At 34.3% G+C, this 16,671-nt stretch overlaps 1 protein-coding gene across 32 annotated transcripts in view; it reads left to right on the forward strand.

Moving 5' to 3' along the window:
* Positions 1 to 16,671, forward strand: part of Rims1 (regulating synaptic membrane exocytosis 1) — a 505,606-nt gene that overhangs the window by 328,859 nt on the left and 160,076 nt on the right. For all 32 annotated transcript variants that reach the window (XR_011369887.1, XM_070012125.1, XM_070012126.1 and 29 more), the window contains 6 exons: positions 4,198 to 4,321; positions 8,452 to 8,498; positions 11,902 to 12,014; positions 14,919 to 15,049; positions 15,709 to 15,880; positions 16,004 to 16,157. Coding sequence is in view for 31 of the 32 variants with exons in the window: in XM_070012125.1 (XP_069868226.1) it covers positions 4,198 to 4,321; positions 8,452 to 8,498; positions 11,902 to 12,014; positions 14,919 to 15,049; positions 15,709 to 15,880; positions 16,004 to 16,157 (741 nt within the window). In the remaining variant the exon portion in view is untranslated. The remainder of the gene's footprint in view (positions 1 to 4,197; positions 4,322 to 8,451; positions 8,499 to 11,901; positions 12,015 to 14,918; positions 15,050 to 15,708; positions 15,881 to 16,003; positions 16,158 to 16,671) is intronic.

Genomic DNA, 16,671 nt, shown 5'->3' on the forward strand with positions numbered 1-16,671 from the left:
ACAATTTAACTTTGTGAAAAAAATTACATGTTACGATTTCATTCTTTGGTTTCATTTTTAGCCACAACAGTTACTACAGCCTTGCCTAATTGTTCCAAAACACTTACTTAGGAGTGGAGATTTTCATACAACATATTGTACTGTTTTATTTTTCTAAACAGATTATGTAACAAAATGTTTGTTCATTTAAATATGACATATATTGTACGTTTGGAGAATTGCCACTTCTTTGGTATTTGAAAATAGCACAATAGAATTAGGTAATATATCCAAATGTATCATATAAGCAGTGGCAACACAGTTTTAAATTGTTTACTTTTAGTGTTAGTTAAAATCATATTAACTTTTCTTCCCATTTATTTCACTTTAGAGTGTACTAGAAATTTTTGTTCAGAGTATCTACTTATGCATTTGTTAAGAACTTATAAAGAAAACAGAGCTGGCTTAAATGTTACAGCACCTACCTACCAAGCATAAGGCCATGGTTTCAAACCCCAGGACTCACACATACGTGCTCAGAGGTGGCTGAGGTGTAGCATTAAGTATCAATAACCCATAGCATACAGAAAGAGAGTATTTCCAGCCCATAATTCCAATCTATATCCTCAAAATTTGTAGTCTTTGAGAACTTAAAAACATTCAAAGACATCTTAAGATATATATGCATATATATGTTTGATTGCTAGTATAGCAGTGCATAATTGATCCATGTGCTTTATTTTGAACAGACTTGTTAAGCAGTCATGGTGTTGGTAGAAAGCCCCAATTAGGGATTTTCCTCCAAGCAGTAGCTTAGATAGCTTGGAAAATGTGCCAAGTATGATGCACTATTGTTTCTGAGAGAGATGAGTTAGCGTTTCAAGAAGACTTGGTAAACTAAATCTTTTGTCTAATGACTCAAAAGTCCAAAAAGTATAAAAATCTCAAAAGTATAACTAATGAAAGAAAACTTTATCCAAAGAAATCTGGCTGTGTGACAATGGCTCACAGCTGTAATCCTAGCTATTCAGGAGGCTAAAATCTGAGGATCACGTTTAACGCAGGACCAGGCAGGAAAGTCAGTGAGGCAATTATCATTAGTTAAAAAACAAAAAAATCAAAAGTGGGGGTTTAACTCAAGTGGTAGTGTGCCAACTTTGAGCAAATAAAAGTAAGGGATAGAGCCCAGGACCAAGCCTCATCGTTGGCATCAAAGGGAGGAAAAAGAAAGAAAAGTAAAGATAAGAGAGAGAAAAAGGAAGGAAGGAAGGAAGGAAGGAAGGAAGGAAGGAAGGAAGGAAGGAAGGAAGGAAGGAAGGAAGGAAATTTTAGTGGAAGATTATAACTAATTAAAGAACTTATTCTCTATTAAATATTTCTAAATGGTTGGTTTCATTTATTAACTGAGCTTCTGAGAACCTAAGAAATTTAAACCTGTAATTTTAATAAAGCTTCAAGGAAAAGAAAGTACGTATGTGTACTTTTCACTTTAAACAATGAATAGTTTGAAAAAGTAAGTTATTTTGTGCACTGGACTGTGTAGTCTCTTTAGTATATATTGTAATAGAGGAAATGGTTGCATGAAAACGCCATTTGTCTATAAAAAGCTACAGTGTTATTTTATCAGCATGCACTTCATTCACCTTTTGCAATCGTGCTTTACTCTTCCTGCAGTCCTGCCCCCCCTCAAACCTGTGCACGTCCTTGCTGCTTGATTTAACAGTCTAAAATGCAGAATCCACACAGATGAGCTCCGGGTTACTAAGACCCTTCAGGGTCTCAAGGTCTCTCCTTGATCAAGTCAACACTCCGTAGCTTTGTCTCCTAGCATTTTCAGCCCTCTAGCTATGTCAGTCTACCTGTAGGTCTCTGGCAAGCTTGACCAGCACCTGTTACAGGCTTCCAGGTTACATTTCTGTTCTGCCTATTGAAGGCCTTTCCATCCTTAAAACCTAATCTTTTTCTTTTTGGGGTCCGGTCGTGGGGCCTGAACTCTGGGCCTGGGCGCTGTCCCTCAGCTTTTCAGCTCAAAGCTAGCGCTCTACCACTTGAGCCACAGCACCACTTCCGGCTTTTTTCTTTTTGCTTATGTGGTGCTGAGGAATCAAACCCAGGGCCTCATGCATGCAAGGCAAGCACTCTACCACTGAGCTACCTTCTCAGCCCCAAAAGCTAATCTTAAGTTGCCCCAGTGCAAAAGTGTTTCCTGAGATGCCATCCTGCAGTCACTACTTCCAACCTGGCATGTCTAGGTTCTACTTCTGTGCCACAAATGAACTTCTCTCATTGCATGAAACAGGTTTTCTTAAAGTTATTTAATTTCATATTATTTCTCCACCACCATATATAAAGACAGAAAAAATACCATTTTCATTGATGTACCCTTTTGTCTAAATCTATGCCTGAAATTTTATCAGTGTATAAATAAATTTTATTAGACTACTTTCTGGATTACAAGCTATTGATCTGGGGATAAATAAATGCTTCTTAATTTAATTTGATATGAAAAGATATGCTTCCAGATTTCTATGTAGGAGCAGAACTTTACAGTGTAGTACTTACACAAAAACACTGGTTGTAATTCATTGCTAAGTAGTAAAATGAATTTGTTTGCATTCATAATTTAAAAATATAATGGAATAGGATATATCAGGGTAAGTATTTAAACTTTTCTAGCATATATATGTATGTGCACAAACAGGCACATATATATGTATGTATAATGTTATTACATATACTTATTTAGGCTATTTTTTCTTGGTCGGAAAAACTTTAAAAATTAACAGATTGTAAATTTAAGATGATTTTCTTCCTTTATTTCTTTTACCTTCTTTTCTTTTCTTTCTCTTTCCTGAACAATGATGTATATTTATATATTCCTTATTTGAAAACCTTTCCTAAATGTATCTGCTTAAATTATTAGAAGAATTGGTAATAACCCTGTGTTATTTGGCTAGTGCTGTTTAGTATTGATAACAAGTGAAAGCAGCACACATATTTTCCAATATTTACCTTCTATTTTTCAATGAAGGAACACCTGGAGGAAATTAAGAAGTACTTGAAAGCAACTCCCTTGTAACAATTCCTTTCTATTGTTTTTGTAAATTTGACCTGTTCTAAAACTAAAAGATTTCATATTTGAGCCTATATATTTTACATTTTAATGATATTAATTTACTAGTATAACTCCTACTTATTTGTATCCTACTATGCCAGAAGCTAATAACAACCAACTAGCATGAACCTCAACAAATGAAGATACCTCTAAGTGTCTCTGAGGCTGGGCTATTTCAACTGAGTCTTCCATTTGCAATTTAAGGGTCCTGAGATGGGAACTCTTTGGGAGCTAAGACTGCTATATATATTCATGAGAATAAATCTGTTTTCAAATGACCTACCTTGGAAACTCCAGCTAAAACTACAACTATTAGTTATTATCTCATATATGTTCATGGAACTTCATTCAACACTTTTTGACTAATCTTGGATTAATTCACAAAACTAGTAGCATGTTTTTTTAAAATTGTTTTAAGCATTTCCTTGTTCTTTCAAATTCAGTATCTATTATAGAATGTCTGTCTTCTGAACATCTGGAAGTGGGTTAACTGTCATGCAACAGTTTTACATCTGCTTGCTTTGTAACTCTGCACTAGCTACCTGTGTTACCCTTGGGTGTGACTTCAAATCCTTTCATGCATTTCTATTTAGTTGGACATCCAGTGAAGACAAATAGAGTGATTCTTAATAGAAAAACTCATGCTAGCAAGCTTTTTGCTGCACTTTACCTAAAGTAAAACAGGACTTCTGCACAGTTGAAGAAGAAGCTTTCATTTATGGTGCTGTATACTTATGATATGAGGCATGCTGCCAGTTGTTATTTTTAATGTTCCCAAATAGGCTGTGCCAATTCCATCCCATAGCATGAGATTGATCTATAATAATATTTCTGGTATATCTCAAAATATAAAGGCAGTTTTTATGCTGTTTCCAGTGAGCACTAACATTTGTGGAAGGAAGTAAATACAAAAGGCAAAACAAAAGAATAAAGGTGTTTAGAAGAAACATTTAGCTGACATTATATAATTTGCTTTTGAGAGCAGAACCTAAAAGATTAACCTATTTGTATTTGTCTTGCATTTCTTTGTTAAGAAAGAGAAAAGATAAGAAAAATAAACAGAATATATAAGGTAAAAAAATACCCTTTTTTTTAAATTCAAGGGGATGAAGTTCTAGAATGGAATGGTAAACCCCTGCCTGGAGCTACAAATGAAGAAGTTTACAACATTATTTTAGAATCAAAATCAGAACCTCAAGTTGAAATTATTGTTTCAAGGCCTATTGGGTAAGGCTAAAAAAACTTGCTTCTTAAGTTTAGTAAATTACATGTATTAGCAGGGTTTTAAGAAAGAAGTTTATACATTCATATAGCACATGATAATGTGGATAGAGTTTTCACATCAGTTATTGGCATACATTTTAGGTTTCTAAAGTAAAAAAATAAACAAACTGAATTTCCTTCAATATATTTCTGAAGCTCCACAAATTAACAATTAAAATATCAAAAAAGTATGGATATGTTCTTCTCACAAGAGAACTACAAAGTAAAATATTTTCTTTTAGTGGTTGGACTACTTATTGTTTAGTTATTCTAATTTAAGGAATATTATTTCCTTTAAAAGAGTCACTAGTAGGCACATTTTCTTATTATGATTATAATATGAATGATTTTATATGTCTACATGAACTTGTGTGTTTTTTACTTGTGCTGGTCCTGGGGCTTGAACTTAGGGCCTGAACATTGTCCCTGAGCTTTTTTGCCCAAGACTAGTGTTCTGTCACTTGAGCCACAGTTCTGCTTCCAGCCTTTTGGTAGTTAATTGGATTTTCTTTCCTAGAATGGCATAGAACCACTACCCTCAGATCTCAGCCTCCTGAGTAGCTAGAATTACAGGCATGAGCCACAAGGCTATTGGACTTATTCTACAAAGACAATTGTTTCTGCATATTTATTAATGAGTGGTTCAAAGTTTTATTTAAAGTAAAGCAAGAAATTTAAATATTTAAATTGGTTGTAATAGTTGGTATGCTCTTTTTACAACCTCAGTATTCATTGTGACTTAATTATCTTCAGCCAGTGGAATGCTTTCCCTATCTGGACTTCTTCATGATTTTCTTATATACAGACACAAAGCCCAAAGTAAACACTCATTTTTCCAATCTATGGTTTTTAGGGGGCTTTGTGCACCAGCTTATTATAGTTGACTTCATGTTTGAACATGGTCTTGGAAATGACTTCTTATTCTCCCAGATATTATACAACCACTAATTCAAGACAGTTTATGTTGAAAATTTTACCTTTTTTGTTTTCTTCATGAATATATGACAATGCAAAGCAAACAAGAAAATAGAAGTATCCTCATTTCAAAGAATCAAAAGTATTTATTATATATCAAAGAACAATATTAGTTTATAAAATTATAAAAGTAAGGCAAGTTTTAATCACTTTTAAGTGGTGATTAATTAAAGTAACCATTGAAGACATTTGCCAAAATATTGTACATTTACATGAAGATTTTTTAAAGATCATGGTAATTTGTGCTAGTTTTTACATGACATATGTTCTAGGACTGAGTACAATATAAGACTGGAAAAGAGGTAAGTAAATTGGAAAATGAATCAAAAGTACAAAAATACATCCTAAAATAAAATATGTAGCATGTTGTCAGATACCAGCTACAATACTAATTTATGGTGACTTAAAAAATCAACAGACAATTAAAGTAGACTGGAAACCCCTTATTTTTATTTTGCATGAAAATCACTTACAGTGTGATCATCTGCATAGACAAATCTTAAACTATGGAATATGGAATTCAAAGGGCACAATTTAAATGAAAAGCAGACATCAACTTTCTAATTAACACATTAATATGGTTTTGTTTTAATAGTTTAATATTTATATTTAGTGTACTTCCATTTAACTATCATTATTAACTTGAAGCAGGAAATAAATACTAAGTCATAATTCACTAAGCATCATAATTTCAGGAATTGTTTTCTTTATATTTTAGCCACACATTGATCAGTATTGAGTCATCTGCTATCTTGACTTAGCAATCATCTTTTGAGCCTGCCAAACACAGTATTTCTGACCTTTATCATTGTTTTGAAAACTACCACATAATTTGTAGCAAATACACCTGAGAAATTAACACTAAAAAATTAAAATTTAAGATCCTGCATGGTAGCTCAGTGTATAATTCTAGCAATGCACGAACTGAGTGTAATTCCAGCTAACATAGGAAAAAAAGTTTTTGAAGCTTCACTGCAACAAAAATATCTAAGCATGGTCATACTTGTCTGTCATTTCAGCTTCAGAATGAAATGTAATTAAGTAGACCCCTGCCCAGACTGGCTGGGGCAAACACGGATTGGATAGAGGGTTGAGGGTTTTGTATTGAGAGGTGAAATGCCTGCCTGGCAAGTGTCCTGCCCTGAGGTCAAATTCTAGGACTGCCAAAACAATTGTTTCTGATTCAGAATTACCATAACTTTTTCCAACCACTTGTTTACCATCCCTCTTTAAAAGACACATAAAATTTAAAATTTTTTCTTCAATAGAGTTCCAAACTCTAATTTTTGTAATTGATCAGCAAGCTGGTTTCCAATAAACTCAATATTGTCTAAAAAAATGTGTTTTAAGTTTTTAAAAATAATTTATTTCTATTTGATTTGGTTATTTGAGAAGAAACTTTTAGTGAATACAAAATAAAGATAGTGAGGATCAACGTGATAGTTGATTTCTGATATCTTAAGTACTGTTACTCCCTGAATTACAAGTTCGTATTAATGGCCTATGCAAATTATTAATTACATAAAAATTAGAATAAAATATGTTATAGAAGAGACAAACAAATCTCAGTGCTGGTGGCTCACACCTGTAATCTTAGCAACTCATGTTGCCAGGGATCTGAAGATTCAGGATCAAAGTCAGCCTGAGCAGGAAAATCTGAGATTCATTTCCAATTAATCCCCCAAAAGCCAGAAGTGTAGTTGTGGCTCAAGTGGTAAAGTGCCAGCTTTGAGTTAAAAATCCCTCAGTACACACACACACACACACACACACACACACACACACACACACACACAATCCCTCAGTACACACACACACACACACACACACACACACACACACACACGATTTTGTTTGTTTAGTGGTTCAGTGAATTATAAGACCTTTCTTTCACTTGAACCTCAATCCCAGTCCAATACAGATGTTTCATCATTTGTAAAGTTTAAATTATGATTAATCACAACACTAGTTTAAACAAAAATGTGAAAATGAAACTTCAGGTAATCATTTAAGTAGAGAAATATTTTTTAAATTTTCATTCTCCTCCAAAATATAAAGAAAAATCACAGTGAATTTAGGTGCAAGTAAGTTGTTAGAAATTCTTAAAATCGTGTGCTGCTAAGTGTGTTGGTACTCATTACCTCCAGTCTACTTTAATGTGTCCTTTTAATCTGACATGTTATAATCAATGCTCAAATATCTTCGGCAAAGGAGAAGGGAAGTAATCTTTTACAGTATGATACCTAAACAGAAAAGGACTAGAGGCCTTAAGGTTGGAGTACCTAATTAATTAAATTGAGGTTATCTTAAATATTTCTCTAGGGTAATTTGAGAGTGTGGCAGATACGAATGTTTCTCACAAGTTGCTTTCTAAGCATATAATAAGTAATCATATATTTAGATAACTTCAATTTAGAGATTACATCTCTATAAACAATATATATGTGCAGAGATATCATACATATATATAACAGCATATACATGATAGATATATGTGCACAGATATTAATATATTATCTATAGACACATATGTATGCACATATATAACAGTTTTTAGCTTTTTGTTGCAAGCTTGGACCATCTTTAATTTCCAAAGCAATTCATCTTTTTTGTTTTCTTAACTTTTCCATGATATTCATGACGTTATTTTAGTATCAAGATGTTTCCATCCCTTTCATTCAGTAAACTCCTTCAGATGTGTTTATAAAGCATTATTACTAATTTATAAGATATCTGTCATTTTGATTTTCTAGAATGGAAGTTAGAGTATTGCCTTTAACATTTTACTTTTAATTTCCAAAACTTACTGTTTTGGTAGTAAAAATATTGTGGTGAGTCTGTCCACAATATTAAATTGATTGCGTCATGATACAGTGTTTTGCTGTGAAATATATAAAAACATATTTTTATGGCAGTTCCTTTTGTGTGTGTGGTCTTTGACATGCATGCACATAAGTATCTCCTAAATAGTAACTCTCCTCCATTCTCTACATCTGAAAGACCCCAATGGGTGTTTTTTTTTTCTTTTTTCACATCACTGAAGTATGATGAATGGGGTGTGATTGGTTGAAGGCAGGCAAATTTTCCTAACGAGATTTTTACACACCTCTTTCTTTTAGTGACATTCCCAGGATTCCTGAGAGCTCTCATCCTCCACTGGAGTCCAGTAAGTATAGCATTCCTTTGTATTCATAAAATACATTAGAACTAAATTGGAAATAAATACCTGCCATTTCCTTCCATTGGCTGATACAAATTAATTGATATTACTGTGTACTAATGATGCATTCACTAAGTGCAGAATTGAGCCACACACTCATGGCTCACTCCTGTAAACTGTAGCTACTTAAGAAGCTGAGATCTGAGCATCGCACTTTAATGCCAGCCTGGACAGAAAGTCTGTGCAATTCTTGTTTCCAACCAAGCAACAGAAAGCAAGAAATGGAGGTGTGGACCTCCAGCCTGTAGCATGAAAGCCAAGTGAGAATGTGATAACATGTAGTTATCACATGTTATCATATCCTAGTACAGCACTGGGAGAGAGCTAGGGAAGGAGTGACATTATCCAAAAAGAAATGTAGTCTTTAACTGACTTGCATAATTGCAACTCCTCTATATATCACCTTTCTAATAACAACATAAGAAACATATATGCTATATATATTATACATAACAGCTATTATAGCATTTTACTTTACCAACTTTTTCCCTTGTTTTTTAATTTTTGTTGTTTTTATGATTGAAACATAAAAATCATTAGGCCAACACCTTTCACATTATATCTATATGGACACACTCTGAGCTGAACTACAATACCAATACTAGTTCTGTTTGCTGTATTTTCTAAGATACTGGATTTTTTCAGTTTGATAATCAACTCAATCCTATGAGCAGCCTAATAGATAAATATATTAGCACATTTTCCTAATTCCACTGCTAGATAGTGTCAGCTAAGATAAAGAAAACAGTAAGAAGGTAGGTGAAAGGTTCACTGAAGTTAAATGTATCCAGGATTTGAAAGAAGGGAAGTCAAGGGAGCCAGTCTAATGTATATAAGTACAATTGTTAAAACAATTAAAATCACTCAGGGTTAGATATTAAATAAATGATATGTGTGCAGTAAAATACAGATAAGTAGTGAAATTTTCATTGATACTGAGGAAATGTCCCAGACACTTGTTTCATAATGGATTGTTGGTAAAATAACACTTAATCTTGATTTTCTAGTTACTTTTCTTGTTTTGGTGCCAGTAGTGAGGAGCCTCACATTCTCCTTTAGCTTTTTCTGCTCAAGGCTGACACTCTACTGCTTGAGCCATATCTCAACTTCTGGCTTTTTAAATTGTTCATTGGAAATAAGGGTTGCCCAGATTTGTCTTCCCAGGCTGGTTTTGACTGTGATATTCAGATCTCAGCCTCCTGAGTAGCTAGGATTACAACTATGAGCCCCGAGTGCCTGGCTTTGGCAGGTATTCTATAATATAAAACTAGTGAAAGGTGAGTTAGGGGAAAGCAAACCAATGGTAGTGATTAGAGGAAAGAATACACAAGACTAAGGGTAAAAAAGGACTGGAGACTAAGTTACCATAGAAAAGGCATTCAAACATTCTTATACCTAGTAAAGATGAGCTCTGATTTAAATTTGAGCTACCTAGTGACTGACACAAAGGTGGAAATGGGACTAGTTGTGTATGAGCAGGTACTGACAGGATTAAAAGATAAACTAGACTGGCCATGGTGGTTTACCCTCAAACCCTCACTAGTCAGGAGGCTGAGATCTCAGGATCTCAGTTAGAAGATAGCCTGGGCAGGGAGGTCTGTGCAGATTCTTATCTCTAGTAAACTACTTAAAAAAAAAAAAAGCTCAGGGACAATGCCAAGCCCCAGGACCAGCCCAGAAAAATAAATAAATGAGTAAATAAATAAACCAATCATTTTAATATTAGAAGCAAACTTTACTAGAAGCAATATTGTTTTTTTGTGAGATCTGAGAAACAAATTATCCTAAAAATACTTGATAAATTATTTTAAAAAGTTTGTCTGTCTTTTTGTTCATTTATCTGTCTTTGGAGGGAGAGTAAGGGGAGGCTCAGAAATGGACAAAGCGTGAACAAATGCATCAGTGGTACCCACTAGACACTATGTTGAAAATGAACTATATAACTTGTGGGTGAGGACAGAAAGGGAAACTGGAAAAGAGTGAATGTTCTCATCACTTTACTTATGAAATGTTAACCCCTCTGTACAATCACCTTAATAATAACAATACAAAAATTTTAAAAAGACACAGTCAAAAAGTGTTTTACAGCATGGAATTTATATAGTTCAATATCAAGAAAGGAAGAAAGGGGGAAGGAGGGAAGGCAGGAAGGAGAGGAGGAGAGAGAGAGGAAGGGAGATAAATAAGCCATGCATACATTCAGGAAGGGTCCCTAAATATGTTTCTGAATGGAGCATTAGCTATTTTCTGTTAAGAAGAGCTTTGTGTTCAACATTATGCTTAAGTGTAATTGCATTCTACAGACATTCTATACTTCTGAATGCATCAGGAAATACACTATAATATATATACTATAATATACTATAATAGTAAAAAGAGTCACGTATTGACTAAAGGAGGAGCCAGCCCCTTCCACATCAAGGTGAAAAAAAGTCACTTGCAGGAAATTAATGAGAAGCATCCTAGAGTAGTTTAAGAGATCTATTTGTAAGATGATAAATTAGATTTAAAAATAATAATGAAATGTGAAGTTAGATATGACCGAACATTTTCTAGTATGGGCAATTAATTACACTTATGCATTAACCACATAACTAATATTCTAGGCACCCTCTTCTTATTGCCCTGGTTTTTGTGTGTGTGTGTGTGTGTGTGTGTGTGTGTGTGTGTGTGTGTGTGTGTGTGTGTGTGTGTGTACCTGCACTGGGTCTTGAACTCAGGACTTGAGCACATTCCTGATGTTTGTTGCTTACAGCTGGTGTTCTACTGTGTTTGTGTGTGTGTGTGTGTGTGTGTGTGTGTGTGTGTGTGTGTGTGTGTGTGTGTGTGTGTGTGTGTGTGTACCTGCACTGGGTCTTGAACTCAGGACTTGAGCAGATTCCTGATGTTTGTTGCTTACAGCTGGTGTTCTACTACTTAAATCACACTTCCACTTCTGGCATTTTAGTGGTTGATATAATGGTGTCATGGACTTTTTTTTCCCAGGCTGGCTTTGAACCATGCTTCTCAGATCTCAAGTCTTCTGAGTAACCAGGATGACATATGTGAGCCAGCAACACCAAGCTTTCCTGCTCATTAATGTATATCTGTGTGTGGACTTTTCAAGAGCTTAAGCAGTACAGTCCCCTCCAGCCATGTAGATCAATACTTTTAATTTGGAAACAAAGGAAATTCAGCATCTTATTGTGTGATTTAAAATATCTTTAAAAAGAATTTATCTGAAGAAAAAATAACCTGCTACACTTATCCCTTTAAAATAGATCATGTTGCCCATAGATTATTGTATAGTAAGAATTAAGGCTTTATGTCTTTATAGTTTTGTAAAATATGATTTTTTTTCTCATTGTAGGTTCAAGTTCCTTTGAATCTCAGAAGATGGAAAGGCCTTCTATTTCTGTGATTTCTCCAACAAGTCCTGGAGCTCTAAAAGATGCCCCACAAGTGTTACCAGGGCAACTCTCTGTATGTACTGTTTTGTACTTGCTGGAATACATTCATGTTTTCTTACTGAGAGTCTTCTTGAAGCTCACAATTAATATATAATAATTTGACACCATACTGTTCTTCATGAATTTTCAGTATTTCTTCAGCTACTTGGTTATTCTTATGTTTATATATAAAGATTTATTGAATGGCTATAGTTTACCAAATGCTCTAAAAATATTAACTGATAAATGATAACTTTTATAGAATATTCACTCTTTTGGGTATGCTATATCAAATTAGGTAATTATTTAGCATGTAGTTGACTTAGGGAATCACCTGATAAGCCGAGAGGCTGAGAACCTTAAATTTCAAATAATCTGTTTAGCTTCCTAAGGTGTTAGTTGCAGAAATAACATATACAGGGTGCCTGCAAGACACTCACTCACCACTGCTTTATTACAAAAAGCTGGAGAAAAGCAATTATCGTTAATTATCATGAAGAACTTTGAATCTGTGTAGATTCAAGCGGGACATGGGAAATGTATTAATAACTAAAAATTGCTTCACATTCTTCTAAAAATAATTAAAATTTTCTTTTGATAATGCATGTTTCTTTTCTTTCCTTTTTTTATTTCTGTCCTTTGTAGGGCTTAAACTCAGGGCCTTGGCGCTGTCCCTGAGTTTTTGTGCCCAAGGCTAGCACTCTACTGCTTTGAGTCATAGTGCCACTTCTGGTTTTCTGGTAGTTAATTGGAGATAAGAGTCTCACAGACTTTCCTGGCTGGGCTGCCTTTGAACTGTGATCCTCTGATTTCAGCCTCCAGAGTATCTAGGATTACAAGTGTGAGCCACCAACATGCAGCTAACATATGCATTTTTAAGTCTACATGTCCCTTAGCTTTTTTGTCAAAGCTGATGCTGTATCTAGTTGAGTCACAGCTCCACTTCTGGCTTTTTTTTAAACTGGAGATAAGAGTTTCATGAACTTAAACAGGTGGACTCATTGCAACAATGAGACGTACAAGACATTATGTCAAAAACAAACTTTACAACTTTGGTGCGGTGTGGGGGGGGTGAAGGGGAGGAGATGGGAAGGGATGGGAATGGGAAACAAAGGAGGAGGCAACAATGCTTGATAAGAAATGTACTCATTACATTGCCCATGTAATTGTAACCCCTCTGTACAGTATTCCTACAATTAAAAAAAAAGATTCTTTAAAAAAAAGTTTCATGGACTTTTCTGATAGGACTGGCTTGGAGTTATGATCCTCAGATTTCAGCCTTCTGAATAGCTGGGATTGCAGTTATGAGCCACCCACCACTGGCTTGACAGAACCAGATTTTTAACTGCCCCTTATTCTACACATAAAATTTCTGTAGTTTTGTTTGTTTCCATGGTTCTTACATATGTTCCAACATACACCTTTTATATACAAATTAATAATATATGTTCATGTGCATATTTATCATGCACACTTATGATTTTTATTTAACCATAAAATCAAAGAAAAAACTGGTCATTTTCACCAGTACACACACTGAACAGACTAATGTTTAATTTTTTAAAAATATATATCTTTTTATTGTAAAGATACTGTACAGAGGGGTTACAGTTACATGAGAAAGGCAGTGAGTCCATTTCCTATTGAGCATTGTTACCTGCTCCTTTGTTTTTCTCCTACCATCCTTTTCCTCCCCACCTCCCCAACTCCTCCCCCCCAAAGTTGTAAAGTTCGTTTTCAACATAGTGTCTTGTACATCTCATTGTTACAATGGGTCATCCTGTATCCTTATTTCAGCATTTTGTTATTTCCCTTTCCTTCCCCAAATTAGAAGAATGTATGTAAAGATACATTGACAACAGGGGTTGTACCATGGGGGAAGAACATACAAAGAAACAAAAAAAAAAATCACATAGTACATTATAATTACCTTAAAAAGAACAACAAGAAAGATAAAATCTCTTGTGTCCCTATCTTGGGATTCATTTCTCTTAACATTAGGTTATATGGTCATATGTACATAGCTTTAATGTTTAATTCTTAGTACTTTTGTTATTGTATGTTGGTGTTCTGTTTGCCCATTTTTCTTTAGTCTAATTATCACGAAATTTTCATCATTAGGTATGTTATCTGCCCTTCATGTAGTTTGAAAGAATCCTTTATGTGTTAGACTCTCCTTTGTTTTGTCCTTTTTTCTCTATGATTAAATGTAACAAGTTAATCACTTTTTTTTTTTAAATGGAGCTGGAGGCTAGTGGCTAACACCTGTAATCCTAGCTACTCTTGAGTCTGAGATCTGAGGATCATTGTTCACAGCCAGCTTCAGCAGGAAAATCTGAGATGGCTGGAAGTGGAGCTGTGGCTTGAGCAGGGAAAACTAAGGAATAGCACACAGGTGCTGAGTACAAGCCCTAGAACTTGCACTAATTAATTAATTAAAAGTTAAATGGGAAAAATTCCAGTAAACATTGGGTAGTGCCTTACATGTCAAGTTGAAAAATATTGATCATGTGCTCTGATCTTTCCAATCCCTCACACCTTAACTTATGTCACTGAACTTATTTAATTGAGACACTTAAACTATCTGTACAACGGTACAGAATACATATTGCTCCTCCCATAAAGATACTTAAAAATCACCAACCATTCATTTTTAATACTTAAAAACAATAATTGTTGCAGTGTTCTCTGACTTAAAAAATTGCCAGGTTTATTTACATAGTGTTAGGTATTGTACTTCAGGATTGACACCTGGAAGTTGTTTAAAACTTAAAGAGAAAAGTGAAATTTACAAGTGGTTACCCTAAATAATATGTAAAATTCCATGTCATTGCAATTCACAATGCCTTTCTCTAAAAAGAACTGTAATATAATTTTAGGTAATAAGGATTATACCTTGTGATAGTTATAAATAATCACGTTTCTTCTTTGTTCTTAGGTGAAGCTGTGGTATGACAGAGTGGGGCACCAGCTGATCGTGAATGTTCTACAAGCAACAGATCTACCCCCTAGAGCAGATGGCCGGCCTAGAAATCCCTATGTAAAAATGTATTTTCTTCCAGATAGAAGGTAGTAAAGCATTGGAGAAAAATATTTTTAAACCTTTGCAAATGGAAAAAGTAGAATTTTCTTTTATATTTTTCTTTTATACTTCTTTTATAAGGTAATACATTATTTTTTCTACTGGGGGAATGGAATAAATGATGTCATCGCTGAAAAAATATATTCCCAGGAGTCCTTCATTTTATCTTACTTTATTTACTTGTTATTTATCTATTTTTTTTTTCTGTTAGTAGTAGGGCTTGAGCTCAGGGTCTTGTACTCTTGCTTGGCTCTTTTCACTTAAATTCACTTCCAGTTTTTTTCTGGTTAATTGGAGATATGAAGATCTCATAGACTTTTCTGGTTTCAAACTACTATCCACAGATATCAACCTCCTGAGTAGCTGAGTATCCTGGCCCTCTGGAGACTTTTATTAATTTGAAAATATTCTGCCAATTTTAAATAACCATCTGTCTACCTATCTGTATCTGTATTGGATACTCATATCACTAAAATGTATCTTTGTGTATGTACCTAGAATCATAACTACTTTTTTTTACAATGTTTTTCCAGACTTAGTTCTATTAAAAGAGAATCTCAATGGTATTATTACATGTAATTACAGTAGATGGCAGTATGTCCTTATTTTTGTTCATTTATTCACAAAACATCTTCATTTTTTTCAGTGACAAAAGTAAAAGGAGGACCAAAACAGTAAAGAAAGTTCTAGAACCCAAATGGAACCAAACTTTTGTCTATTCCCATGTACATCGTCGCGATTTTCGAGAGCGGATGTTAGAAATAACTCTGTGGGATCAGCCTAGGGCACAAGAAGAAGAAAGCCAATTTCTTGGAGAGGTGCTGTATATTAGGAAGATTTAACTCAAATGCTTATTGATGCTTTGCAATATATCTGTTATGAGTATTTTTATGTGCTGTTTGGAAAAGGTACCGGATTTCATTTGAGAACTGTCTTTTTAGATCCTTATAGAATTGGAGACAGCACTTTTAGATGATGAGCCACACTGGTATAAACTTCAGACCCATGATGAGTCTTCACTACCTCTGCCCCAGCCGTCACCCTTTCTGCCCAGGCGACATCTTCATGGAGAAAGCTCTAGCAAAAAGCTCCAACGTAGGTTGAGGTCTTTTCAGTTCTCACAGATGAAATATTTTGTCATCAATACTTTCAGATGTTTTATGAGATATAAAACTATTGGAAAACTTTCCATCTCTATAAAGACATTTGGTAGACATATTTTTCTTCATTTTCACAATACAATTGTAAATACAGCATGTATAGAGAGCATAGTAGAGCTTGAAAGCAAAAAACTCTGGATAGTAATTTTGTGAAAAAATGAATTTGTCATTGGTTGACCAGTGGAGTAATTTGTGCTATTACTAATTGATTGTGAGATATGATAAGGTCATGTTAACTTTATAGTTATTAGAGGTATCTTCCTATTATTACTCACAATTTTTGTAACATTTTAAAAATCTTTTAAAATTATCTGGCATATTGATATTCCACTGATGGTTAAGAACAAAGAAATTCTAAAAATATCTAGTAATTTTTAAGCCAGGTATTGGTCACTCATACCTGTAATCCTGGCTACTCAGGAGGCTTAGATCTGAGAAGGAAGGTTCCA

The sequence above is a fragment of the Dipodomys merriami genome, unplaced genomic scaffold, assembly GCF_024711535.1.
Source record: "Dipodomys merriami isolate MVZ:Mamm:240054 unplaced genomic scaffold, mDipMer1.0.p SCAF_89, whole genome shotgun sequence".
Taxonomy (NCBI): domain Eukaryota; kingdom Metazoa; phylum Chordata; class Mammalia; order Rodentia; family Heteromyidae; genus Dipodomys; species Dipodomys merriami.